Here is a 25,602-nt window from a genome sequence, read left to right on the forward strand (position 1 = left end):
TCTCAAAATGTAGCTATAAAAAAAAAAAAAAAAAAAAAAAAAAAGATTTTGTAGCTTAAATTCTTCAGGGGAGGTGACAGAAAAGATGAGAGTCAAAGTCACAATAAAACGTCACAGAATATATGTGGGAGTTCGGAAATATGCACATTTTCCCCTCAAAAACGTGTAACCATTTACTGGAGAGAGTTTTTTTTTCTTTCCTCGTTTTAATTATGAAGCAACACTTTATTCTGTGGATTAATTTTTTTTTCAGAGGCAAAGCAAATTTACTTACATAGCTGGTTTCACAGAGAGAAATAACAGGATAAAAAGCTGTTACTCAAGAATGTTTACTCACGAGCCAAATAATGTACCACAACAGAAGGTTGCTTCTAAAATCACCTGTATATCGCCAGAACACTGTTTCCTGTTCTCATTGTTCTTTAACGCCTACGGCAAATTGAAACAGGAAATTAAAGACACATTTAAAAATTGCAGTGAGAAGGTTGAAAAGCATCAAAACAAGTTTTAATAGTAACTTGTCTGCAAGTGAAGAAACCATCACGCATCTTCTTGAAGGACCACAGGTAATGTTTAACTCAAAATTCTTTTAATTTACATTTTTCTGTTTGGGAAATCAAATGCAACTGAATTCAATAAAGGTGAATGATCTTTTTTTACCAGTAGAAATTAGAAAATTCTATCTCTGTAGAAACTGCTTTTCATGCTGATCGTGACTTGTTGGTCATAAACATCTCAGTCAAAAAATATCAACAGTAACGTGACTCTTTTTATAGTAATAAGCTGAAATGTTACGTATAAGAATAGGCAAAGATGTGAACCTTGCATTTTAATGTGTCAGCGGAATTCAATTGGACGTTATTGGTAAAAAAAAAACAAAAAACGACTGGATGAATGGATTTTTTTGTGTGTAGTTTTAAGAGTCATTGGAAGTCAATGAGTATTTATTTTGGAGCAAGAAGCGTAATGGTGTCTATCAGTATTTTTTAGGGGGAAGTTGCCATTTAATTTGAATGGAAGCAAAAGGGGAGATTTTTGTGGGCCCAATAATGTTGATCATGGTGTCAAATGCTTTTAGTTTAGTTGAAATCTTCTGATTTACTTTCAAGAGGACTAGGCAAAACTGTTTTAAGTTGGAAAGTTTGAAATTTGTCTCAAAACCTCTCAGCTGAAAATCAGTAGGAGTAAAAGGACAAAGATACATGTTTTTGTGGGTGCTGAAATTGGGTTATTAGAAATAAATTGGGTTGATGCTTTTGTCCAATTTTAGTGCAACAGTAAATTCCCAGGGATGTAAATATCCAAATTGTGTTAATATGGATTCTGTGGACGATACTGTACAATATTTGCTGATATTACAAAATCTGCCATGATTTTGATTCAATTCTATTGATGCATTGGCCTTCGACCGTTTTAATATACAGTATGATTAAAAAAGAATGAGCTTATTCCATGATTTAATTAAATACCGCTGCCAGACGCATGATGCATCGGTTTGGCAGCGTCACGTGACAATTATAGAAAACTAGGAAATCCGATCTTTCAAACACCCACTCACTCATTCTGATTAATAAATTTCCTTACAAAATATTTGCTCGTGAAATAGGGTCATTCTTTTTTAATCACCCTGTGTTATGTTCACATTAAAAAAAGATCCATTTCATTTAAAGCAATTAAGAGGAAAACATTTTGATGTTTTTGACAATTTTGTTGCCGAAATATTTCAGATATTTTAATGAAAAGCATTCTCCTTAACAAAATAGTCTATATAAAAAGCTCTGTTAAGATTAATCAACTATTTTTAACACACAAAAAAAATGTTTTTGAGCAAACTTGATTAGTTAAAGCGTCCCCGTGATGATAAGACGTGTACAGTGGTGCCTTAAGACCCGAGTGACTAATCTTGAGTTTTTCGCTCCTTTAGCAACTCATTATCCAGTCAGCAATGAGTAACCAGACAGCACCAGAGTGTCTCATCCCTCCAGCAGAGTACCAGCTCTACTTGTTCCCAGTTGTCTACATATTTGCTCTGGTCTTCGGCCTCCCGGGAAACCTTGCTGCCATCTACGTGTTCATTTTCAGAGTCACCCCGCGCACCGCCTTCAGTATTTACATCAGCAGCCTGGCCCTGGCAGATGTTGTCATCCTGTGTACGCTTCCCTTCCGGATCCATTACCACCTCAATGGAAACAACTGGGTGTTTGGCGATGTCACCTGCCAAATCACAGGGATCCTCTTCCACGCCAACATCTACACTAGCATTTGCTTCATGACGTGCATCTGCTTGGACCGCTACATGGCCACGGTGCATCCACACACCTACTTGAAGCTGAGGAGGCCTCGGTACGCTCTGTTCACCAGTATCGTCCTATGGGTTGTCGCAGGAGTAGCTGTTGTGGTCTTTATCCTCATGGGACCTTTAGAGACTAACGGAGACAAATCAGGGAGCCACAGCTGCTTTGAGAACTTTGCCGCCCATGAGTGGAGCTCCCGTCTGTTCCCTTACAGCCTCCTGGTAATTTTCTGCTCCCTTCTGCCTTCCGCAACCATCTTGGTTCTCTACTCAATAGCCGCCAGGCGCATTTCCAGGATCCATACAAAGATGGCCCAGCGAGCCGTGAGGGTCATATACATCACTCTAGCCATCACACTGATTTGCTTCCTGCCCAACCATGTGGTTTACCTGCTGCACCTGCTTCGCCGCATGAAAGTCATCCAGAGTTGCCCGCTAGCAAACGCAATCTACAACGCAAGGAGGGGCACCATGGCCCTCGTCATCCTCAACACATGCCTGGACCCTTTGCTCTACTACGTCACCACCAGCCACTGCGCTTGCAAACCACCGAGGTCTTGGTTTAGACTTCGGAGGCGTCGAGTTATTTACACCATCACGGTGTGATAAGACGATGGATATTGTACTAGAACCCTAACTTGATCTTGATGCTTCCATCTTTGTGGTAACAGCAAAGCAAGGTCCATAAAAGGCACGCTTGGATGAACCGATGCAAACAGGTTTCACCAGTCCACTCCTAACTCATCGTGAATGTTTATTCTCAAATCTTACACGTTTTGCTACTGTGACGTTTATACATATTCCAAATCGTGTATGTACAATTGCCTTCGACAGTAGTCTATGTGCCTCATAATGATAGGTCTCATTTGTAATGCACTTTTAATTGCCAGTAAAAAGTGCTACAGAGTAACAAAACAAAGATGCAAAATTAAAGAGTTGCAGGTTAACTCATTCACTGCCAGCTCAGGCACATACAGTATATAGTATTCAGAGTATGTGTATTGGTTAGTTGTAAAACATTGTAGTAAAAACACCACTTAATGGCAACAGACGTCCTATGCATCCTCCTAGGCAGCATGGAGTGAATGTCTATCGCCATCAAACGGCAGCCAAAGAGTTAATTACCTGTATTTACTGCAAATCTACTATTGCATCATGCCAGAGCAGGGCTTAGCTCTAATGATGTCGCTGGTGGCACTTTGTTTTCTTACCAAGAATTATGAAATGATGTACATAAATAATCTAGGCCTGATGTGGCATTATTGTTCATGGTTTGTCTCTTGTTTGAGCCCACCACTTCTTTCATTTAAAAAAAAGACATGATCGTATCTAGTCATTAACTCAAAGGCCAGATGGGAGGCCTTTTTTCAGTAGGGTTGAAAGGAAGCTCCCCAGATCTTCATCCTGGTGGAATAAAAATTAGAATTTAACAGCAAAGCTTTAAAAGATTATTGAAGATTTGAATCGGTGACTAAATATACCGGCGACACAAAAAGGCACAAATTGATATACTTTCTTGGACCTGCCCTGCACACTATGCCCTTTTATCCAGTCAAAACAAAAGTTGTCTTTGAATGATTTTTTTGAAGCTTATGCGCAGGTGTTTGCACTGTTTGGTAGAAGGCATTGCCCTCCACATTCACAAAGATCAGCCTTAGAGCTTCTCAGTATAACCTCCACGTCAAGAGGAATTACCACTAAAATCACTAAGAATGTATTTTATAGACCTACAAGTAGGGGTGTAAGTGTACACAAAAATCTCGGTTCGGTACGTACCTCAGTTTTGAGGTCACGGTTCGGTTCATTTTCGGTACAGTAAGAAAACAAAATGCAAAATATAAATGTGCTAGTTTTTTATTACATACTTTTGTGCTTTCAACAATAAGAACATTAGCCAATACAAAACTAGAATTCTGCTCAAAAAGTAGCTGGTATTTAAAGATAATCCAACAACAATTTGCCTTTCAGACCCCGCGTATTGGTCAGCTTTCTTTGTGAAAGAAAGAAGAAAAAGGAAGTCCTGTGCTAAAGAGAAAAGCAATCCCAATGACAAAGATTTTAACATGTATTTTTCAAATGAAATGCCTCAATGAAACATTTTTTTTTTCTTATGAACGGTTTTCAAAACATTTATTGGTAGATTTTCTCAAGTTAAAGCGTCACACAGAAATTAATAAATTTAATTGTGTAAGCAGGATGTGTGCATTATTCTTATTATTTAATTAAAGTTGTTTTAGCTCATTTCAATTTATTTTATTTAAATGGGCTATTATTTATTATGTGTTTATATTTTACAAATGTGATGTAGTAATTATTTATATTGTATATTTTATGTTGTATAACTTTAGTTCCTATGTGAATATTAGTTCCTACTTGTTTTGTTGTGGTAGGAGGGTTTTGTATTGAACAAGGGGCCGTGTTGGTTATTATTATAACAGATAAGGCAGCAGTAAATCAACAAAGACAAGTCAACTGTTCCCCGATCTACCACTCAAGAGATCTGATGGACTCAAAAAGTAAGTTACGATTGCATATTAGTTTGAAAATCGACCAGATCCACCATATTTTTACACGAGTGACTTCCGGCCCGATCCTAGCTACCGGTAGTAGTATTGACGCAGGAGGGCCGCGTCTCGCGTCAAATAATAAACTCTGCCGTTCTTTTCGCGTGCGTCGCGTTGAGCCGCTTCTGGGACGCATCTAACACGCAGCCGCACTGCGACTGGTGTGCATTGGCTGAATGATTCTAACGGCCGCGTTTCACTGCGTTCTCGCAGCGGCCACGTTGTCGCGCCGTTGACGTTTCTGGGTTATAGCCACCGTGTTGGTCCTCATTATATTAGAGAAGACGGAGTAAATATAATCTACACCAAGAAACTGTAACCCGATCGACTCACAGCCTCGAAAAGTAAGCGTTATATTACATCAGAAACTTCTTCGGTATGCGTCCGTTCCGAACCGAGCACCACGAACCGAAACGGTTCAATACTATTACATCTACCGTTACACCCTTACCTACAAGGTCTATGTAGGAGGAGGAAAAAAACTAGACAAAAGATGAGGCTTAACGTGAACCAGGGAGAGGACTTGAAAACCAATTTACTTGCAAAAATATTGCATTTCTACTGCCTGGCCTCAAGCATGAGATGCAAAACAGTTTGAAGAAGACACAGACAAAATTTGAGAAAGATTAGAAGCTCAAATGTAAATTAAAGCAAAGAGAATATATTTCTTTTCAACACACTTTCCACTGAATTGGCACATCAGTCTTAAAGGAAGAGTCATCCTTTATCCCCATTATTCTGTAATGCACTGTCTTGCAACCTTACGGTAGTTGAAAGTTTACCTGGTAACTCCAAGAGAGCAGGATGACCTTTGTATTGGCTTCTTCTGGTGAGGATGACACTTTGATAACGATGGACTCCACCATAACCGTCCCGTCGGGAAGATGCTGAATGGTGTATCCCTTTAAGACGCTGCAGTGAGAAAACAGATTAACATTAATTAAAGGGAGACGGTAATACTTGTACACACATGCGCTAAAGGTCTATTCGAGAGAGTGCTATTACTCTGTGGATTTTGCTTGCCTGCACATTTTTTTTTAGCAATTCAATTTAAGGCCATTTCTTTCTGTGCCTATCGCTTATAAGAAATCTGCTTCTTTCAATGTATGGGGACCAATGGGTTCCCATGGTGATGGGAACATCCGGTGGTGGGAACAGTTGATCCTATTTTAGTGACTTTGAGGCCATTTCTTTTCTTTTTTCTGACACAGAACATAAAGCGCTAAAAGCAACTTGCAGTTAGTGTCCACCAATACCATTTTTTGATTCAAGATACCAATACCGACACGTGGTTGTTTGGTATACCGATAAAATGTTAAAAAATTTTCCCCTTTTTATACTAAATTACTGCATATCCACTTGAATGTATAGTAATTTGTATCATTGCTTCGTCGGACACTGCAGAACTCGTCTGTGACGGCGCGAAGTGAGAGGGTTGCACATGAACATTCTTTCAGTCGCTTCCATCCACCCACTTCAAATGAATTGGATGCCTACTAGTGATAAACTAATTGGTGGAAACGTGCATCTTCAATTCAATTCAGTTCAATTCCATTTATTCACACACACACACACACACATTCATATTTACAGTGGGGCAAATAAGTATTTAGTCAACCACCAATAGTGCAAGTTCTCCTACTTGAAAAGATTAGAGAGGCCTGTAATTGTCAACATGGGTAAACCTCAACCATGAGAGACAGAATTTGGAAAAAAAAAACAGAAAATCACATTGTTTGATTTTTAAAGAATTTATTCCCAAATTAGAGTGGAAAATAAGTATTTGGTCACCTACAAACAAGCAAGATTTCTGGCTGTCATAGAAGTCTAACTTATTCTAACGAGGTCTAACGAGGCTCCACTCGTTACCTGTACTATTGGCACCTGTTTTAACTCATTATCGGTATTGAAGACACCTGTCCACAACCTCAGTCAGTCACACTCCAAACTCCACTATGGCCAAGACCAAAGAGCTGTCGAAATATACCAGAGACAAAATTGTAGACCTGCACCAGGCTGGGAAGACTGAATCTGCAATAGGTAAAACGCTTGGTGTAAAGAAATCAACTTTGGGAGCAATTATTAGAAAATGGAAGACATACAAGACCACTGATAATCTCCTTCGATCTGGGGCTTCATGCAAGATCTCACCCCGTGGTGTCAAAATGATAACAAGAACGGTGAGCAAAAATCCCAGAACCACACGGGGGGACCAAGTGAATGACCTACAGAGAGCTGGGACCACAGTAACAAAGGCTCCTATCAGTAACACAATGCACCGCCAGGGACTCAAATCCTGCACTGCCAGACGTGTTCCCCTGCTGAAGAAAGTACACGTCCAGGCCAGTCTGCGGTTCGCTAGAGAGCATTTGGATGATCCAGAAGAGGACTGGGAGAATGTGTTATGGTCAGATGAATCCAAAATAGAACTTTTTGGTGGAAACACAGGTTCTCGTGTTTGGAGAAGAAAGAATACTGAATTGCATCCGAAGAACACCATAACCACTGTGAAGCATGGGGGTGGAAACATCATGCTTTGGGGCTGTTTTTCTGCAAAGGGACCAGGACGACTGATCTGTGTAAAGGAAAGAATGAATGGGGCCATGTATCGAAGATTTTGAGTGAAAATCTCCTTCCATCAGCAAGGACATTGAAGATGAGACGTGCCTGGGTCTTTCAGCATGACAATGATCCCAAACACACAGCCAGGGCAACGTAAGAAGCATTTCAAGCTCCTGGAGTGGCCTAGCCAGTCTCCAGATCTCAACCCCATAGAAAAACTGTGGAGGGAATTGAAAATCCGTGTTGCCCAACGACAGCCCCATAACATCACTGCTCTAGAGGAGATCTGCACTTTCGGTATTGACCAAATACTTATTTTCCACCATGATTTGCAAATAAATTCTTTCAAAATCAAAACAATGTGATTTTCTGTTTTTTTTTTCCCACATTCTGTCTCTCATGGTTGAGGTTTACCCATGTTGACCATTACAGGCCTCTCTAATATTTTCAAGTGGGAGAAGTTGCACAATTAGTGGTTGACCACCGCTGGACTGGCCATCGGGCATACCGGGCATTTGCCCGGTGGGCCGATGGCGATTTTGGGCCGGTCCTGAATTTTTTTTTTTTTTTTTTTTTTTAACCTAACGGCATTAATCACATTGGTACACAAAACTGGTAGATCGGCCCATCAGTCAAGATTGTTTATGGGCTGGACCAATTACAAACGAGGGCCGATGCCCCCTCCCTCTTGATCAGAGGTATCAGATATACATTAATCAGACATACAGAGAGAGGAGATAAACAAAATGGATAACTACAAGAAAAGGAAAGGAGGCGCGGAAAAAATTAGAGATAGAAAGAGACAAGCCCTTCATGCGGACGCCGCTAAATGTTGCCGGTGGCGGAGCTTCCTCTTCAGCTACAGCAGCAACCGCAGGTTACGATGGCGGGGGTGGCCGTCAGGTGGATGAGGGGAAGGGGAGGCAGGAGGAGAGACCCGCGGCCGCCAGCAGTCCGAGTGGAGGGGAATCTGAACTTCAGGTAAGAAGTGTTGAACTGCAGTCTATCTGGTTCAGATATGAATTAAGCGTGGGTGTAGTTTATTTTCATTGCGCTCGCTAACTCTTAACACCGCCAGTAGTTATAATTAGGCCGTTAAGCAATTTAGTGCATGCAAACTGACATGATGGGGTTTCTCTAATGCTGGACGGTTTCTATGATGCTATTCTAGTTGTAATTATGTTAGTGCTTAAGTAAATTTATTTTATTAATTAGTTAGTTAAGTATTATCTCTATTTGTTAGGTAGTTAAAAACTTTATAAGGTCGAGCGGACGCGCCGGCGCGTCCGAGCACATAACTTTTTTTTTTTTTTTTGTAAGACAACACAGGCAAGATCTAGCCTGGTAGTTTCCATTCAAACTTCTGTCAAAAGTGCGAAATCTCAACTATATGACAGTTTATGAGTGGTCTCAATTGGCCAAGTTAAACCATATTTATGATAAGTCGATCACTCCATGCAGACTTTTGGATTCCTCTAAGTACTGTATAGAATACGTGATTCAACTGAGTAAAAATACCAGCACTGTGATCATCAGAGCAAGTCCATCAGGTGACATTCTTTTTCACCTCTGTCTCCTTTCACTTTGAAGGTTCCCATGTTTGAGGAAGCATTTGGTGTTGCTGTGCAAAGTGTTGCTGCAGTGGAGGTTCAAGGTTACTGTTTATTGATATGGTAAGTACATTAGTCTGTGAAAATATCACTTAATTACTTCTGCTAAGTTGGTTTGTTTGTGTACGGTATAATTCAAAAAGTTATGGACGGATCTTAATGAAATTTTCAGGAAATGTCCACTCTGGGACAAGGAAGAGATGATTCAATTTAGATTTAGAGGTGATCCGGATCACTGTCTTGATCCAGGATTTCTTTGAAGGATTCTTTATCATTGCAGGATAGGGCGATTTTCAGCATATGTGTATGCAACTCCAAGAAAATTGCCCAGATTGCTTGTAAAAAAAAAAAAAAAAAAAAAAAAAAAACAGGACATGGCCATGGTAGTTGCTATGAAATGACACATTATGATTTGAATTCTGCCAATATTCTGGGTACTGTGATCCAGTACATGAGAAAAATAGGGGCTTATCACATTTTTTTGACACAGTGAAGTAACAGATGAGGGTACAGACATACAAACAGGTCTGTGCTCTCTGAGTGTTTTTATAGTTACAGTCTGTAATTTACACATTTTAATATTCATCTCAACTCTGTGTCCTATTTTTCAGGATCCCATCATACTTTGTTCATTGTTTGTTCAGGATTTTGCCCTAAGTAAGTACTATATGGAGGATATGATGCAACTATTTTCCCAGATTTTTCTAGAAACCAGTACTGTGATCATACAAGTCCATAAAGTGTTATTCTTTATCACTTATCTTCCTCTGTCTCCTTTCACTTTTTAAAGGTCTCCGTGTTTGAGGGCCTATTCTGTGGATATATTTATTTGCACTTTTATTGATGCAGTAAATAAATAGTCTATGAAAAAAATCACAAAATCTGTCATTTATTCATTTTAATATATTCATCAATGATCATGTCTCACCTCTATTCCGTATTAATCCCTGTCCTAATTTCAGGATCCCATCATACGTTGTACATTGTTCAGGAGGTTAACTAGACCATGCAGCCTTTTGATATCCGCTAAGTACTGCATAGAATATTGGGACTGGAAGGATGGTGTATGTTTAAGTCTATGTTAAAGTATATATACACCAACAAGACAGTGTGAAAGCATTGTCACAACAAAGTTTGTTTTCATTCATAGGCTTAATTGTCTTTCCATCAATACCTGGTGGGCCGGTCTCGGCTCAAAATGCCCGGGCCGATTTTTTGTCCCAGTCCAGCCCTGTGGTTGACTAAATACTTATTTGCCCCACTGTACAAAGTGTACATCATACCATCGTGCTGAGCCAAGATTATGTGTGTCAACTTGGCCAAAGAACACATTTTATTATTATTTTTTTATATCACTGGCTGCCACTGACAGCGCTAAATGGCCGATCCATTTGAAGTGTGATAGGTGGCAGCGAATGAATGTATGCTAGTTTTTTCGCTGCCACCCCCTAACTTAAAGTGGATTGGACATCTACTAGTAACAAACTTATTTAAATTCAGTGGCAGGAAATTCAACTCTGGTAAACAATTTTATTTTTATAAGGCAAGGCAAGGCAAGGCAAGGCAAATTTATTTATATAGCACAAAACAAAAACTAAAATTAAAAATCTGATTTAACAGTTTTATGAAGTACGTTAAGTGTGGTTGATCATAACATGTCCACTCTGTTAAAGACATATATTAGGGCTGTCAAACGATTAAAATTTTTTAATAGTATACAGTATGTTCTGCGTTGTGTTCAATTAGGCTTGTTAAGAAAAAGAACGTCTCCTGCTCCGCCCAAATACATGGTGGGAAGTTGGGCAACCATGACTGTCAGTGGTGGCTGAAAAGTGTATACAGTATGTTTTGTGTTGTGTTCAATTAGGCGTGTTAAGAAAAAGAACGTCTCCTGCTCCGCCCAAATACATGATGGGAAGTTGGGCAACCATGACTGTCAGTGGTGGCTGCAAATGGTATACAGAATGTTCTGCGCTGTGTTCAAACAGGCGTGTTGAGAAAAAGATTGTCTCTTGCTCCGCCCAAATGCATGATGGGAAGTTGGGCAACCATGACTGTTAGTAGTGGCTGCCAAAGCTTAAACCAATAAAAGGCGCATTTCTCTGCCTTTTTGCTGTCGATGTGCTAAAACGGCGTCATCGTAAACTATTTGAGGCAACGCATGAACGGGTCATTCCGTGCATGCGTTAATTTCGTCAAATGTTTTAACGAGATTAATTTAAAATATTAATTACCGCCCGTTAACGTGATAAATTTGACAGCGCTAATATATATCAAAGAATTTAATTGAATTAAGACATTTCAAAAGGTTTATTTGTAAAATGATAGATTGCTCATCAATGATCCAAAGTAATGCTAGCTATCAAAACTAGGCTGAGGGCTAACTTTAGCACAAAATGTCCCCTCTGTTAGTGTCCACACTTTTACCTCCACCTTATAAAAAAATGACCCACATATTGCACGGCATCAGCACGTTTTTTCGGACTCACTGATACCGAGCTCACCTTTTGAGGTGGGTGTATATTCTTCGAAGTGTATCAGGGTCGCTATGCGGGTCGTGGAGCTGCACTCGACACGTGAATCGCAGCTGATGCTCGTTAAGTCCGAGCTCCTTCAAAGCTTGTTCAGAGGAGACCAGCTTCAAACTCTATGCGGTGCATAACACAATTTTTTTTGTTATTCACGCCACTGAATCTGAATTTTTTTAGGGAGAAAAATTGCGTTAAACTGAGACACAACATTAAAAAATGTTGTTTTTATATGTTCTGTCTTTAAACTTACATTATCTTTTATGATGAGGGTTCCATGCATGATGCGTGGTTTTTTAGGATCAGGTAAAGGTCCTGAAACAACACAATGTTAGTTCATGTTAGTTAGCTCATTAGCGAACTAATGAGTGCCGTGTAATTGAAAATTCAAATGGCGATCCTGTTTTTTTTTTGTTTTTGTTTTTTTTTTTGTCAGCGTTGAGAACATTTTACCTCCAAGTGCCATTTCCCTCTTGAGAAGGTTGAGTGACATATCAATAGGAACTTTAGGATTTGTGGTCACTGTGGTGGTCTCGCCATTAGCTGGCATGTAACAATCGATACCTGTCACGGGACAACAGACCATGCAATGTCACTCGTTAATCCTGAAGGCGCCCAAAAAAACAAGTACATTGGTATACTCACTGAACTCTTGCTCAATCTTGCCCTTGAGAAACTCCATCTTGGCCGCCTCGCCGTGCACTAGCAGCATGTTACGAGGCTCGGCCATTCGGATGAGCTGCATGATGCCCTTGGCATCGGCATGGGCGCTAAAGGACATGTACTCCACCTGCAACTTCACGTCCAACTACAAAGTATCACAGTGAGATTTCAAATCAATTTCTGGTCAAAATCACAACACTTTTTATAGTTTTTGTACCACTTTTGTAGTGGTATTTTACTGTGCTGCAGAGGTGCGCAATATGCCGATTGTGAGTGTCATATTGTGTAATGTAATGTCGTGTCATTTGTGTAATTGTGTAGGATTTTTTTAATTCATTTTTTTTTTTGAAAGGTAGGTAGTCTGTCCAACCTTCCTTGATATTAAAAGTGTTGTTTAGCTAGTGGAGGAACCGATATCAGGGCTCCTTTAGCAAATGGCTTTTTATGACACTCACTACTGTGACGGAATAAGGTGAAGCAAGGTAATGGCCATAAATATTCTAAATTATATAATTGTAATGAGCGATAAGTGTTCAAAGTGCTAAAATACTGTATATTTTGTGTATAGTTAGACTGGATTTGTATTCAATACACAGGGCTATACTGTCTATTGGTTGTTTGAAAAGTAGCTTGCATAGGAAAAATGTGGGCACCACTTCTATGTTGGATTACTTTGTCCAACTATTCTTTGCTTTGCAACACTGTAGTCTATCATCCAGTAATGCTTCCTGTTTTGACTCCCCCACAGACTTCATTTTCACTTGTGATGCATCTACTTTGCAGTTGGTTTGAGTTGTGGTGAAGACGCACATTGTGATACACGGAGGTATCACAAGTCGTAGTAAAGGAAATCTAACACAATCTTAACATGCAGTCTGGCAACTTCATCAACCCGTTTACTAAAATTTCACTAAATATCCACATTCATTTCCAGTGGCTGCATGCATTTCCAGTGGCTGCAATCAGAAAAACCTCTAACTTCAAATTGTTTAGTATGCTTCTCTTTAAATTTTTGGTATATATATATATATATATATATATGTTTTTTTTTTTTTTGGGGGGGGGGGGGGGGTATATTTTTTGTTGTTGTTTTTACCAAAAAGATATGGTTCCACCAAAACTTTCCCAAAACATCCCCATTCATTTTTAATGGCCCCGTTAATTTACAACAGCACATTCAGGTATACTGATTTTTAGCTTGCCCCCCAAAACAATCTCTGTAGGTGGAACCCATATAAAAATCTTTTTGCTGTCTTTTTTTCCCATTTTATTTTTTTTCCATCCAAAAACGTCTCATTAAATCCCACTGAGATTTACAAAGGCTCCACACACACACACACACACACACACACACACACACACACACACACACACACACACACACACAAATTGGAGGCTGACTGTTTTTCAAACTGTTGTACTGGACAAAGTTTGTGGGGAAAATTACACCTAAAAAAAAACTAAATCCCGCATTGGACACTTTAGCGTAATGATGCCATAATCAATATCATTGGACTCACAAAAAAATCTCCTAAGTGATTTTTTTTTTTAAATTAATCCAACCCAAGATACAAGGCTCACATTTTGCAAATTCACATCATACACATTAGAGCTGATACGAATACTCGAGCAACTTGAGTTTAAAAACTGACCCGAGTAATTTTATTCACCTCGAGGAATCGTTTAATTTTTCCAGCTCTAAGCATCACGTTTTGCCCGACTACTTTTAATGCGAGACAACGCGCTGACGTCATGTGCGTAGAGGACGAAGCAATAAATACCTGACTGCAGCCGACAGCCGCTAAAAACTACACCTGCATGACGGTGGTAGCAGGTAGTGCCTGATGCTACGGTGGTAGCAGATAGCGGCTGATGCGTCTCATAGATATCATTTATATACAACAAGATGCGAAATGACAGAGTCGGCGGCGTTAGTAACAGCCGCAATTTAATCTGAGAAAACAGCGCTGTAGAGTGATGAGGGTGTAAAATAAAAACTTAATAATGCTAACTGTCAATTTTAGCTTAGAACTCTTTGCTGGGTAAAACCCCAAGTACCACTGGTCCCTAATGTGATCCAATACAGCAGGTATCATAAATTTATATTGAAAACAGAAAAAACTAAAAATCCTATTAGGATTTACAGTTTGGACTAACTTAAAACTTAACTAGAACCTAAAAATAGCTTGACACAAATGGAAATTCAATTGAACCAGGCGGGAAAAACACCTAACTTTTAAGTGATGTGTGTTATCAAGCGTCATGACATTTTTAGGTAAGAAATATACATATATTTTTATAAGAACTAGAAGTTTTTTGAGTGAAAGCAGTGAATTAGTCTTATTTTTTTTTCTAGTCACATCTGAGATGCAATTGTTGGCTGTTTTCAACAATGTACATTGAAAATAAAGATATTGATTGACTGATAAATGGTTCAATATTAGATGAAATGTCTTGTTTTCTCATGTATATTTCTAATTGCTCTTTTCCTAAGAAAAAAAAATGTTTTATCCGATTACTCGATTAATCGATAGAATTTTAAGTCGATTACTCGATTACTAAAATATTCGATAGCTGCAGCCCTAATACACATTACAGCATATTACTACAAAAACATTTTTTTTTGACCAGAGTCAATGTTTTCACCAAAAAGTCACAATCAGCATGCAAGCATTCCCATACCATTTCTCAAGGAATTGCATTTTCTAGTTTTATATAAATCAAAATCAGGTTGAAAGCATCCTTACCATCGCTCTGCCTTCCATCTCCAGTTTCTTATGTCCATTCAGGATCTTGTGTCCAATGGTTCCTTGTACGCAGTAACCTGGCATGATGACCTGCATGGGTCGTAAGTCATCCTCGTACATCAACTGGTCACTTTCTCGTTTCCTTTTTCAAACCCAAACTTACCATATTCTTCTCATTGCCAGCCCATTTCTTGAAAATCTGAAGCGACTGTCCGGCGTGCAGCATTCCTGGGGTTGCAAACACCACCTGTTGAGAATCCATTTTCCATTTTACCATGCAGACACCACATGAATGTGCTATAAAAAACGACATTCACCATGGGTCCTGGGTTGTCAGCATACGAGCGGTCAAAAGCTTTGATGTGCTTGAATTCAAACATGTTCCTCTGTACGAATGTTTTCCTTATCTTCTGGTTGGTCCACGTGATAAAAAGCTTGTAATAATGATTGGCTTTCTCTGTTAGCCCAGTGGAAAAGTAGATTGGAGCCTTGAGGTTCATTCTTTCCCTGTTAGAGAAGTCTTATCATCATACATTTTCATGACTACTGTTTTCCCATTTTTTGCCTCTTTAGCAGTTTACCAAAATGTTTCCAAGAGGATGCAGAGTTCTTGGGCTCTTCCGAGGGCAAACACTGGAATAAGAACCTAAACAAAATAATAATGGATTTGTAGAATGTTTTGAAAAATGACAGAAAAAAAGACAATTCTATTAGTTTAAGCAATACTTTTCCTCCTCGTTCTATGGATTCGTGCACTTTCTTTAGGAAGTCTCTCTCCCTGCACCTCTTGGAGTCACGGATGGTTGTCGCGTATGTCGACTCTGAGATGAGGATGTCTGGACGGCACTTGTCGATCCAAGCGGCGCTGACAACACACAATACAACAAAGTGAGCATCAACACTTTGCAGGTAGTCTAATTCTTGTCAGTAGAACCTAAAATTGTTTTTTTCATTACTCTAAAATACAGAAATTTAGAAATTGCTTATGAGGTTATTTACCAAAAACAAAAGGTAACTTACCCTAAATGTCTGTCTGGTGTCATGTTATAGTCACCCTAAATGAGACAAGACAGTAGCAGTTGATGTTACATTGTATGGTTGTAATTTAAATTTGTGACTGTGTGCAAGTCCTAAGTGTTTTTCTTATGCTTTTTTTTTTTTTTTTTTTTTTTAAACCACTGCACAAACTCTTGAAACAAGTTTAAATGTGCAGCTCTGCTATCCTGCTCATTTCTTCATGGTTGCAAATGAGTCATGATAAACCATTATTCCAAAACACTTATGTCCTTTCAGAATTAAATTTACAACATTTCTCTCAAACTAAATAGCTCCCAGAAGACTTTTTTTTAACAAACTGAAAATCCAAATACTGTACTAGTCCAACTACCCCTGGCCCTGCGATCAGCCCCACCCACTCGACCAAAGCATTATGGTCACACACAAATAATCTTTAAAGCCCTTAAAATTCTCAAAATTTTCACAAAAGCGTGATAGCAAAGACCTCCGATTGTATTTACTTCTATAAATATACTCCGACACGTGACAATGTGAGAATTGCGTTTCCGTGTTGCATCATGGAAACATTCCGTTCACCTATAAGCTGCATTTGATCTTGCAATGTGAATGGCTGTACACAAAATAACCAGAATTAAGAAAAAATCCAAATTGGGCATCACGTCCTGCGGTGTGAACGTAGCCTTTTTAGATTTGAAATGAACAATTTGTGGTAGGATGATTGTATATCCCCTGCAAAATACATTATGCTTAGTTTTTCTTGGCAGACCATCAGATTTCTGTGAATTTTAATAAATTCAGGCCATTTCTTTCTGTATCAATTGCTTGTACAAAAGATAGTTTTTCTATCAAACAACAGCTTCTATAAACTGGGGGGGGGGGGGGGGGGGGGGGGCACTAGGTTCCTTAAACAAAGGTGACGCCTGAAAGCAGAAACAAATTATTTGTCTCTGATTTATATCATACATTTTTAGCAATTTTGAGGCTTTTTTTCCAACCAATTGCCTAAAAAAATAAAAAGCTTTGCACTTCTTTTGGCCAAGATGTACCTTCCCACCAAGTTTAACAATCGTGAGATTATTAGTCAAATAAAGCCGGAGATACAGATTCTGGTGAATTGTACTTTGAGATATTGCCTTTACAAACCATGAAAATACAAATTTACAAGTAATGTGGCCACCCGCGTCGTTTGGAGAGCTTTAAACCACTCAACAACGCAAAGACATACCTCTACATAGAAGACTCTGTAACATCTTATGCTAAGAATCTGGGCTAATTATATTTTTTTCCTGACCAACAAATATCTCACAATGAATGAATTGGAAGGGTTCAGTCAACATCAATCTAAACTTGCATTATTATCAAACATTCACACTCACAGTGTAGACCACTGATTCTGAGCCCACTTTGATGTGCACCATGGCAGCACCTAGAACATGGCCTGCATAGTAAGCCTTTATCTCCAGCTCGTCATCCACCTAAATGCAAACCTCAATTAGAACAAACCAAAGATGACTGACAGATTACGTCACAGGGTTTAAAAGGACCTTACCTGAACAGTCTGGTGCAGGTTTAAGGGGATGACTTTCTTCATGCAGTCCTTGATCATCTGTGAGGTGAAGAAGTTGGTCTCCCCCTTCTTGTCCACAGTGATCTTCCGGAAATCTTCCAGTAGGATAGGGCAGATGGCCTTTGTCGGATGTGTCATGTAGATGGGTCCATCATATCCCACCATCTCGCTCATGTAAGGCAGAGCGCCGCAGTGGTCCAAGTGGAAATGGCTGAGAAGTGTAGAGACTTCTTGTTATAGACAATCTACATGTCAGGAAGATGTTGGAGTGCTTTCAACCAACCTGATGATCACGCAATCTAAAAAGTCTGTCAGACGCCCATTTTGAATAATATAGGAGAAGTCCGGGAAGCGTCTCTGGAATTACAATGTAAGAATATTGTGTACATGCGGAATCATAAAATCGGGTTCTTCCTAGGCATGTGCCGGTATGAGATTCTTATGGTATGATAACCTTAAGCCAAAATATCACGGTTTCATGGTATCACGGTATTGCAATTACAGCTCTAAAATGTGTTACTTTGACCCATCTGGGTTGGAAAAAAAAATCAATTGAACAGGATTTTTATTTTTCAAAACATATTAGCAAATTGGAACATAAGTACAATGTTAAGTTAAAATATACAGTATACTAAAAAAAAAATCTAGATAAAATTAAAATAAAATGCAGTCCTTTATGTGAACCTAAACCCAAAGCCACAACTAAACATTATTACCATCAGAACAAAAATAATTGAATTATTTTCCATAAAAAACGTGTGTATGACTCGTATCATGTTTACTTTATACACACACTCTTTTTACACATACAGTTGCCAGAGGGAAAAAAACACCATGTTTTATCATCGCTAGACACACTAAACACACTGGAGTAAATTCTCGTAGCTGGTGGGAAACGTTCATGACAGTGTTTACCTTTAATTTTGTATAAATACGAAATCATGTTGGAGGTATTCCCTCCTTGGCAGCCACCCTCCGCAAACATGTTTTACATGTCGGTTATCCCTCCTCCTCTAAGCTGCGGCCATCTGTAACTTTTCTCTAGCCAAAGTATTCCCATACCAGCGATTTCGTTTTCTTCAATGGGGAAAAAAGTTCAGCACTTTCACCTCCTGCAGCCATCGTGTAACACAGCTGACTCACTGACACTGAGCAACAACCGGTTAGGGATGATTTCTCCATGCATTTTTAGGACATAAAAAAATAGTTAATAGTGCTTTGTAATCTGTTCGCTTGTGTGAAAAAACTACATTTCCTCACGCCATTAGACGCCAATTCCTGCCGAGAGCTGTGCCGAGCTGTGTTCTAACTTTTCCATAAGAACTGCTCCATGTGTTAATAAAGAGACAAGGTTGTCAGCGCGTCGTGTGTTCGATACATTTGTAAACAAAAAGCTCATAACAAGACACTATGCACAATCCGTTTAAGAGACGCAGGAGTGGGAGGCGAGGAGGAGATCGGCGAAAAGCAAAACTTCGCGGTCGAATGTGGCAGCAGTCCACTATTATTTTGTTTTCTTATTGTTGCCACAATAAAGTGGAGAAAGCCATCGAAGACTCATCTCCTTCTTTCCCCCCAACGTTTTTATATTATTATTTTATATGCACGAGAGCTGCCGGATCTGCCAAAATGAACATGAAGTCTGATTATTATTTTTTTTAACAATGTCATCAGATAGACAAAAACATAACATTATGTGCAAATGCCTGCATCTTCAAATCATAAAAATAATAACAGCCTATATCTTACCCATGTTGTAATCTCGATGGGTCTTGTATCCATTCCATGTCAGGTAGTCTAGGTACATTGTTTGCATTCTGATTAGCGTCTGGCTAATACATGTTAGATCCAACATAAAATCCCAAGCTCCTCTTCTTCCTCCAACTCTTCAAAAACTTGGATCTCCTCCCTTGCGCTCGGTCTATCGCTTATATCGCTGTTTGAATCATTGTTTGAAGGGCTTTTTTTCGGCGGCCGTATGTATGGAGCTGCCAACGCTGTTCCCGGTGTGACGTATCACTTCCGGGTTCGTCCCCTTTCAGGCCCGAACTTCGGAAACGCGATTATTTTGTCAAATATACAACATATAAATTATTTTTTCATGCTTTATTTGGTGGACAATGTTTAATTACTTTACTTGTGACCCTATTTGGCATGTGAAGAAATTAGTTCACACTACAGCTTTAAAACCAGTATTTGGCACATGTCTAGTTCTTACAAGCAAAATAAGGCAACTCACATCATCATTGTATCCCATGTGCATGCCACAGTCTAGCATGATGTTTTTGCCTCCGATTGAGACGATGATGCAGCTGCGTCCAACATCCTGGCCAGCACCTTGCAGAAATGAAAGACAAAAAAAAATATATATATATATATCACAACAGAATGGAACTTCAGTCGTTAGCATCTCTGCTAAAAACTTGGGAACATTTTTGCACCAAACCTTTCACATATATCAGACTACAACTACAGACAACACTCATCCCAAATTAGTCAAATCTACATTAAATTCCTCCGGTAATTAAGGGTTTAGAAACACGTGCCCTATCAGTGTATGGACTGTTGACAAGTACATTTACTGATGCTAGCTAGCAAGTGAACTCACCTAGAGGTGTTACTTTTATTTCGGGCATATTATCGCCGTTTTTTTCCGGCTGAGATATAAAAGCAACACGGATAATTTCTAATTATTAACACTCAATAATTTATTGTTAATTACTTAAACTCTTCCGAACGTGTGCATTTGTGTATTTCTCGGCTGAGAGTCAAGTAAATTATCAATGACACCGCTGCGAGGTTCCGGACTCCAATTTCAAAATAAGGCATTATCATTATTATCTCACTTTAGCGAGTCATGTTTAAATATTGAGAGATTGAAAATTGTGGCAAATAATTAAGAATACGCAGGCAATATCTGTTCATGAATTACACGTTATGCCTAGTTCCTTATATATTTCGTTCTACTTTAATTTGACCCTACGTTGGCTAGTAACGCGTTTATTTTGTAAGAATGTTCTTGTTCCGGTATTATCTGGCGTGAGTCTGCGCATTACAAGTACGACCCGGAAACGAGCTTCAAATTGGTTTTGCACTCAGGTAATGTATAATTTGATTGAGGCTCATGTTAATTAACACATATCTACTACTCAAGAATTTTCAAGTTATGTATATTTAACAAAAGAAAGTCTTTCCGTAGCGTCAGTAACGATGATAAATAGGTGACCGGTAGATTATACTAATTGTGCGGTTGCTGCCAATACACTGAGACGACATCATTATGTTCGGCATACCTTTTGTGACATTTTTTGTTTGGTGGTTTGTTATTATTCTAATGGGAAATGTGTGTTTTAGCTTGATAAACGTTGGAAAACACCAGACAAGACTGTGCCTATTCACCATGGCTGATTGTGTGACATCAGAGGATGCCAAATTCTGTTTTGAGGAAGTTCTTAGCACATTCAAGGTGTGTCTGTCTAAAGACAAAGAGGTAATTCTGGAAAACTACGTCTCTGGCTGGCGTGGTCTTATAAAGTAAGTATAACCTTAGTGATCAGGGCTGTCAACTAATCTTTAACATGGGTCACAATATAGTTTTGGTTTCCTTTTTTATTATTTGGCAGATGGTCATGAATCATTATAAGGGATTTTTTTTATTTTTTTTATTTTTTTTTTAGAAATCTGTCAATTCGATGGTCCAAGTAATTTTTTGGGGCCTCATAATTGCAAATATTCTCATATTTATTTTTAGTTTTTACTTTTACTGATTTAAAAAAAAGTGATGTCATTCTTTTAATTGGAAAAAAAAAATCAATAGAAAAAGTAAAAAAATAATCGTTTAATTCTTATAAAATGTTCATTACCCCCCCCCCCCAATTTACAGTTCTTATTGAAAAGCACATCGTTCTTTCTACACTTAATACAAAGAAATTTGACAATTTTCTGTTGCTTTTCCTTTTTGCTTACAAATGCAAAACACTTAACAAAAACAGAGGAACAGGGAACCTATTACACCGTCATAGTTATTAAACGATTGGAAATTCATTGTGTATGGGCACATATTAATCAAAATCATTCTAACATATTCTGTCCATTTTGTCCACATCAAGTAAAACGTGCAGTTGTAGTTTTAATGCACATTAGATCCTCTCAATTCAGTCATCTGTTGTTGGTCATTCAGGCTTGAGCCACTTTCTTGTCAGTGCTTTTTTTGCTTGCCGCCAATAGAATGTGGATGAGTTTCTTTTCCTTACGACTAATTTGAAGCACATTTATTTGACACGAGTACATAGTGGCAAAGGATATGGGAATGTCAAAATTAAAAACGGTAAAGTTTTTTTTATACACACTCATTTTATTAATTTGAGGACTTTAAAAAGAAAAATTACAGAAAATATTTTCTGATTTCTGTTGTCCTCGATGTTTTGTTGAGTTCTACAGAAATCTTGAGGTAAAACATGAAATACATGATTTAATTTAACAGGCCACACAAAATCATGTGGCGAGCCTTATTTTGCCCCCGGGCTGCGAGTTAAACACTAATGTTCTTGATCGATACACTTTAATACAATTAACCAGTGTTTGTCAACCATTTCTAAGTCAGTGCACGTTTATACATTGGAAAAAAATCTCGCGGCACGCCACAAACCAAAAATGTTCTAAAATTACTTTTTGTACAGTGAATTAAATGATCATATCTGAGTATTTATACTTACTCCGTGTGAAACTTGAGCCTGTTTAGATGAACACAAAGCCGATATCCTGGCAGGAATCTTCTTCAACAGCTCTCAGTCTGCTTTTAATTTTTATAGCCGTTAGGCTTGAAAAGTTCAAAATTATCGGACTGGGACTTTAGCAATGTCTTAAACCGCATCAGGGCCGAGCATCTTACTGACAATGGCTTTGCAGCCAGGTGGTATTAATGTCTCTGCCACAGTGTGGGACTTTTTGGATTCAGCAACAAGGTAACTTGCTCTGAGGGCTTTCTCCTTTACCTTTGTAGTTCTTCTCCAAAAAGTTGCCTGTTTCTCTGTTTTCACGAAAGAGAACAAAACAGTTCATTGACTTTTTTTGAAGCGACGGGTGTTTCGTTTGGATATGACATTTAAGCTTGCTTGGCACCATGGCGCTGTGTCGCGTTCAGGAACTGCTTGGATTTCTAGCCACCAGCCACCTTACTGTCCTCGACAATGTGTTGGAATAAAACACGGGGAGGATCGACGGTTGTCACATATGGATAAAATGGAAAGGACTTTTTTGTGTACAGTATATTGACAGTTGATGAGTCTAATCAAAAGATGTACAGTAGACGTACTGGACTCCACATTTTCATGGACAGCAAAGTGGCTGATGGCTAGAAATCCGAGCAGTTCTTGAACGCGACATGAGCAATACATCGCTCATCTGCACACGACCGAGACCTTTCTGCCTACTCCTTAATACCTATTGCAACTCCGCTCAAAGACGTGTTAAAAAAAAACAATATTGAATAATTTGATAGTCTTGATCCAACATTGGTTCTTGTTATTGGTATAAGCTACTGTATCTTTTCGTTTTTGCGATGTAGTAAATTTAGTAAATGTGCGTTCATTTTCCAGGTTTTTGAACAGTCTGGGGTCTGTCTTCAGCTTCATTTCCAAGGACGCTACCAACAAGATCCAGATCCTGGTGAATTTGCTCAGAAGTGATTCACTTTCTAACTACACTACTGTGCAGTCTATGGTCCGATATGAGCTGGACAATGGCCTTGTGGACATCGGCAAGCGAGGCAGCCACCCAGAATCGGGCACTCGGACACTTCTGAGGCTGCACCGAGCCCTCAGGTGGCTCGAACTCTTCCTGGAACGGCTGAGGACCAGCGCTGATGACAGCAAGACGTCCATCATGTGCGCCGAGGCGTACAACGAGTCTCTCACCCAATACCACCCCTGGGTGGTGCGCAAGGCCGCGGGCTTGGCCTTCTGTGTGCTCCCAGGTCGGCCCGCGTTCTTTGAGGTGATGAACGTGGGTCCCCCGGAGAAAGTAGTGGCTGTCCTTGGTGAAGCTTTGCCTCTAATTTCGGAAGTCTACCAGATCACAGAGGAACTTTATGCTCAGAACAACTTGCTTGAACTGCCATAGAAACATGTCAATTTGACAACTGACTGCTATTTGAGACTGTGCAATGTCTAGAACACAAAATAATAGCTGCTGCCATCATCTTAAACGGAAGGAACTAATGTGAAGCAATTTGCTAAAAGCTGTGCATGTTCATTATTGGAAAAAGGTTTCACATTAGTCATATGAACGTGAGATTGTAAAATGTGTGTTGTGCAACTGTTTTTTTTTTAACACTATGCTGGTCTTGCAAGAAAGTGGATTCCAAAAATTGTCTGACATACATTCATACATATGGATTGCAGTGACGCTCAGTGAATGTTGGACCATTGATATTAGTATAGTGTATTTCTGTATTGTCTAGTAAATGTATAAAAGCAAGTTTGATAAAGTATGTAAGGTCTTGCATTGATGTAATGATACAAATTGTTAAAATCATAGTGAAGGGCATGAATTCTTGTTAGATTTCTTAAAATTGTAGAATTTTAAATCATTCTAAATAAAGAACTTTGTCTCTGATAAAGTCCATTAACACAATGTATAATAGTATACCCGCAAATTACTAAAATGTGAGGACAGAAAACATTCGAAAAATGTTTTTCTTCCTTGGCACCAGTGGGGCGCCGTAGATACTGCGGTCAGATCGCCGGGCAAAGTTTGAACGAGGACAAAGGTGCAATTTTACGACATCATCAGCAGAGGGTGTGAGAAACGGGTGTTGTCATGACAACCAAGATGCCATAGCAACAACAGCGACGCCAGAATTGAAGAGCGTCCTGTCGAAAGGATAAGGCAAGGTTAAATGCAATTGGTCATTTCAACATGGAAGATTGTGATAACACTTTTTATTGACTCAAACAGCATTCCAAAGTGAGCGGAATGGATTTAACCATGAGGCCAAAGTGTAAAGGTGAGGCAAGTCGTGATTTGTGTGGACAGTACCGTGGCCGGAGGGCGACGATGTCTGGCGGGGCCAGCGCAGAGCTCCAGCCGGTCACCCTGTGCGGCAACCAGAAAGCGGTAGATTTTCCTGACTTCAACAAGTACAAAGTCCTCCCTGCCATCGCAAAGGGACGTTCAGGGAATGTGAAACCTCTGTTTTCAAAGGAGGGCGTGCCAATGACTTGCGCGTCTGGCGGCACTTTGCTACTGGCGATCCGGGCGCCGTGCGGCGGCAGGTTTGAACGGCACTTTGACAGAGCGGACTCTCTACGGACAGTGAAGGATTGCGCCGAGGCTAGGTTCGGAACCTGGTACGGGAGCGGGGTTGCCATAACAACCATGGATTTGCCACGCAGGAGCTTTACAGACTTGAATTTTACTCTGGCTCAATGTTGCATCCAGGACAGATCAGTTCTTTGCATCACTGCAAGCGTAAACTAATTTACATACACCAAGTCTATTTTAATGACCCTTCAATAGTTTGAAGTATTGTTGCCTTTTTGAGGAGGTATCATAGAGATCAAATGTTTGCAACATTTGCCTAATGTTAACATGTCATTTTAGCTCACTCATAAACATAGCTCAAGAACCTGCATTAAAAAAAAAAAAAAAACACTCATAGTACAAGCAGCCTAAAGCAAGGTTTCCACTCCAGAAAACTTCCTAAGGCTGTGTTAGACACCCTCCGTGTGAAAATAAAAATATTTTGACAAAAAATGTTCAATTATGACTATTGCATATATTTTATAAGCCATTTAACATTACTTAAAATGAGTTTCACAAAAGGACAGTCTTAAAATACAGTGGTATCTTGACTAGGGCTGTCAAAATTATCGCGTTAACGGGCATCAATTATTTTTTAAAATTAATCACGTTAAAATATTTGACACAATCAACGCTGATGCCCCGCTCAGACAGATTTAAATGATGGTACAGTGAAACGCTCACTTGTTGTGTTTTATGGAGTTTTGCCGCCCTCTGCTGGCGCTTGGGTGCAACTGATTTGATAGGTT

At 39.3% G+C, this 25,602-nt stretch overlaps 3 protein-coding genes and 1 long non-coding RNA gene across 5 annotated transcripts; 3 read left to right on the forward strand and 1 right to left on the reverse strand.

Moving 5' to 3' along the window:
* Positions 1-60: 60 nt before the first annotated feature.
* On the reverse strand, positions 61-20,323 carry ints11 (integrator complex subunit 11). The gene is made up of 17 exons (XM_057829667.1): positions 20,160-20,323; positions 19,791-19,888; positions 17,835-17,908; positions 17,534-17,762; positions 17,361-17,459; positions 15,988-16,022; positions 15,694-15,832; positions 15,549-15,613; positions 15,285-15,474; positions 15,131-15,214; positions 14,968-15,057; positions 12,203-12,365; positions 12,011-12,121; positions 11,811-11,872; positions 11,534-11,676; positions 5,640-5,769; positions 61-3,697 (listed from the first exon to the last, which is right to left on the reverse strand). Exons 1-17 carry the CDS (start codon positions 20,185-20,187, stop codon positions 3,635-3,637), a joined length of 1,803 nt encoding a protein of 600 aa, XP_057685650.1. The 5' UTR covers positions 20,188-20,323; the 3' UTR covers positions 61-3,634.
* LOC130911967 (P2Y purinoceptor 1) lies at positions 276-4,379 on the forward strand. The gene is made up of 2 exons (XM_057829668.1): positions 276-566; positions 1,925-4,379. The coding sequence occupies exon 2, from the start codon at positions 1,946-1,948 to the stop codon at positions 2,897-2,899; it is 954 nt and encodes a 317-aa protein (XP_057685651.1). The 5' UTR covers positions 276-566; positions 1,925-1,945; the 3' UTR covers positions 2,900-4,379.
* On the forward strand, positions 8,774-9,847 carry LOC130911971 (uncharacterized). Its single transcript, XR_009062509.1, has 3 exons — positions 8,774-9,092; positions 9,641-9,686; positions 9,820-9,847. It is a non-coding gene; the product is annotated as an uncharacterized LOC130911971 (long non-coding RNA).
* Positions 20,324-20,600: 277 nt separating the features above from the next.
* Positions 20,601-24,125, forward strand: cptp (ceramide-1-phosphate transfer protein). 2 transcript variants are annotated; one of them, XM_057829670.1, is made up of 3 exons: positions 20,601-20,650; positions 20,906-21,085; positions 23,149-24,125. In XM_057829670.1, the coding sequence occupies exons 2-3, from the start codon at positions 20,952-20,954 to the stop codon at positions 23,669-23,671; spliced, it is 657 nt and encodes a 218-aa protein (XP_057685653.1). In that variant the 5' UTR covers positions 20,601-20,650; positions 20,906-20,951; the 3' UTR covers positions 23,672-24,125. The 2 variants fall into 2 exon arrangements, with proteins under 2 accessions (XP_057685653.1, XP_057685652.1); XM_057829669.1 differs by lacking the exon at positions 20,601-20,650 and having other exon boundaries at positions 20,658-21,085.
* Positions 24,126-25,602: the final 1,477 nt, after the last annotated feature.

The sequence above is a fragment of the Corythoichthys intestinalis genome, chromosome 2 (genome assembly GCF_030265065.1).
Source record: "Corythoichthys intestinalis isolate RoL2023-P3 chromosome 2, ASM3026506v1, whole genome shotgun sequence".
NCBI lineage: Eukaryota > Metazoa > Chordata > Actinopteri > Syngnathiformes > Syngnathidae > Corythoichthys > Corythoichthys intestinalis.

What these genes read in the sequence shown, in the direction of transcription:
- LOC130911967 (XM_057829668.1), top strand. Translation starts at nt 1,946, where the DNA reads ATGAGTAACCAGACAGCACCAGAGTGTCTCATCCCTCCAGCAGAGTAC.
- ints11 (XM_057829667.1), bottom strand. Translation starts at nt 20,187, where the DNA reads ATGCCCGAAATAAAAGTAACACCTCTAG. An exon ending in CTGACAACCCAGGACCCATG is followed by an intron (nt 15,215 to 15,284) that starts GTGAATGTCGTT and finishes GATTCTCAACAG; the next exon opens with GTGGTGTTTGCAACCCCAGG. An exon ending in AGATGGAAGGCAGAGCGATG is followed by an intron (nt 12,366 to 14,967) that starts GTAAGGATGCTT and finishes GATACTTTGTAG; the next exon opens with TTGGACGTGAAGTTGCAGGT.
- cptp (XM_057829669.1), top strand. Translation starts at nt 20,832, where the DNA reads ATGTTCGGCATACCTTTTGTGACATTTTTTGTTTGGTGGTTTGTTATT. An exon ending in GGCTGGCGTGGTCTTATAAA is followed by an intron (nt 21,086 to 23,148) that starts GTAAGTATAACC and finishes TTCATTTTCCAG; the next exon opens with GTTTTTGAACAGTCTGGGGT.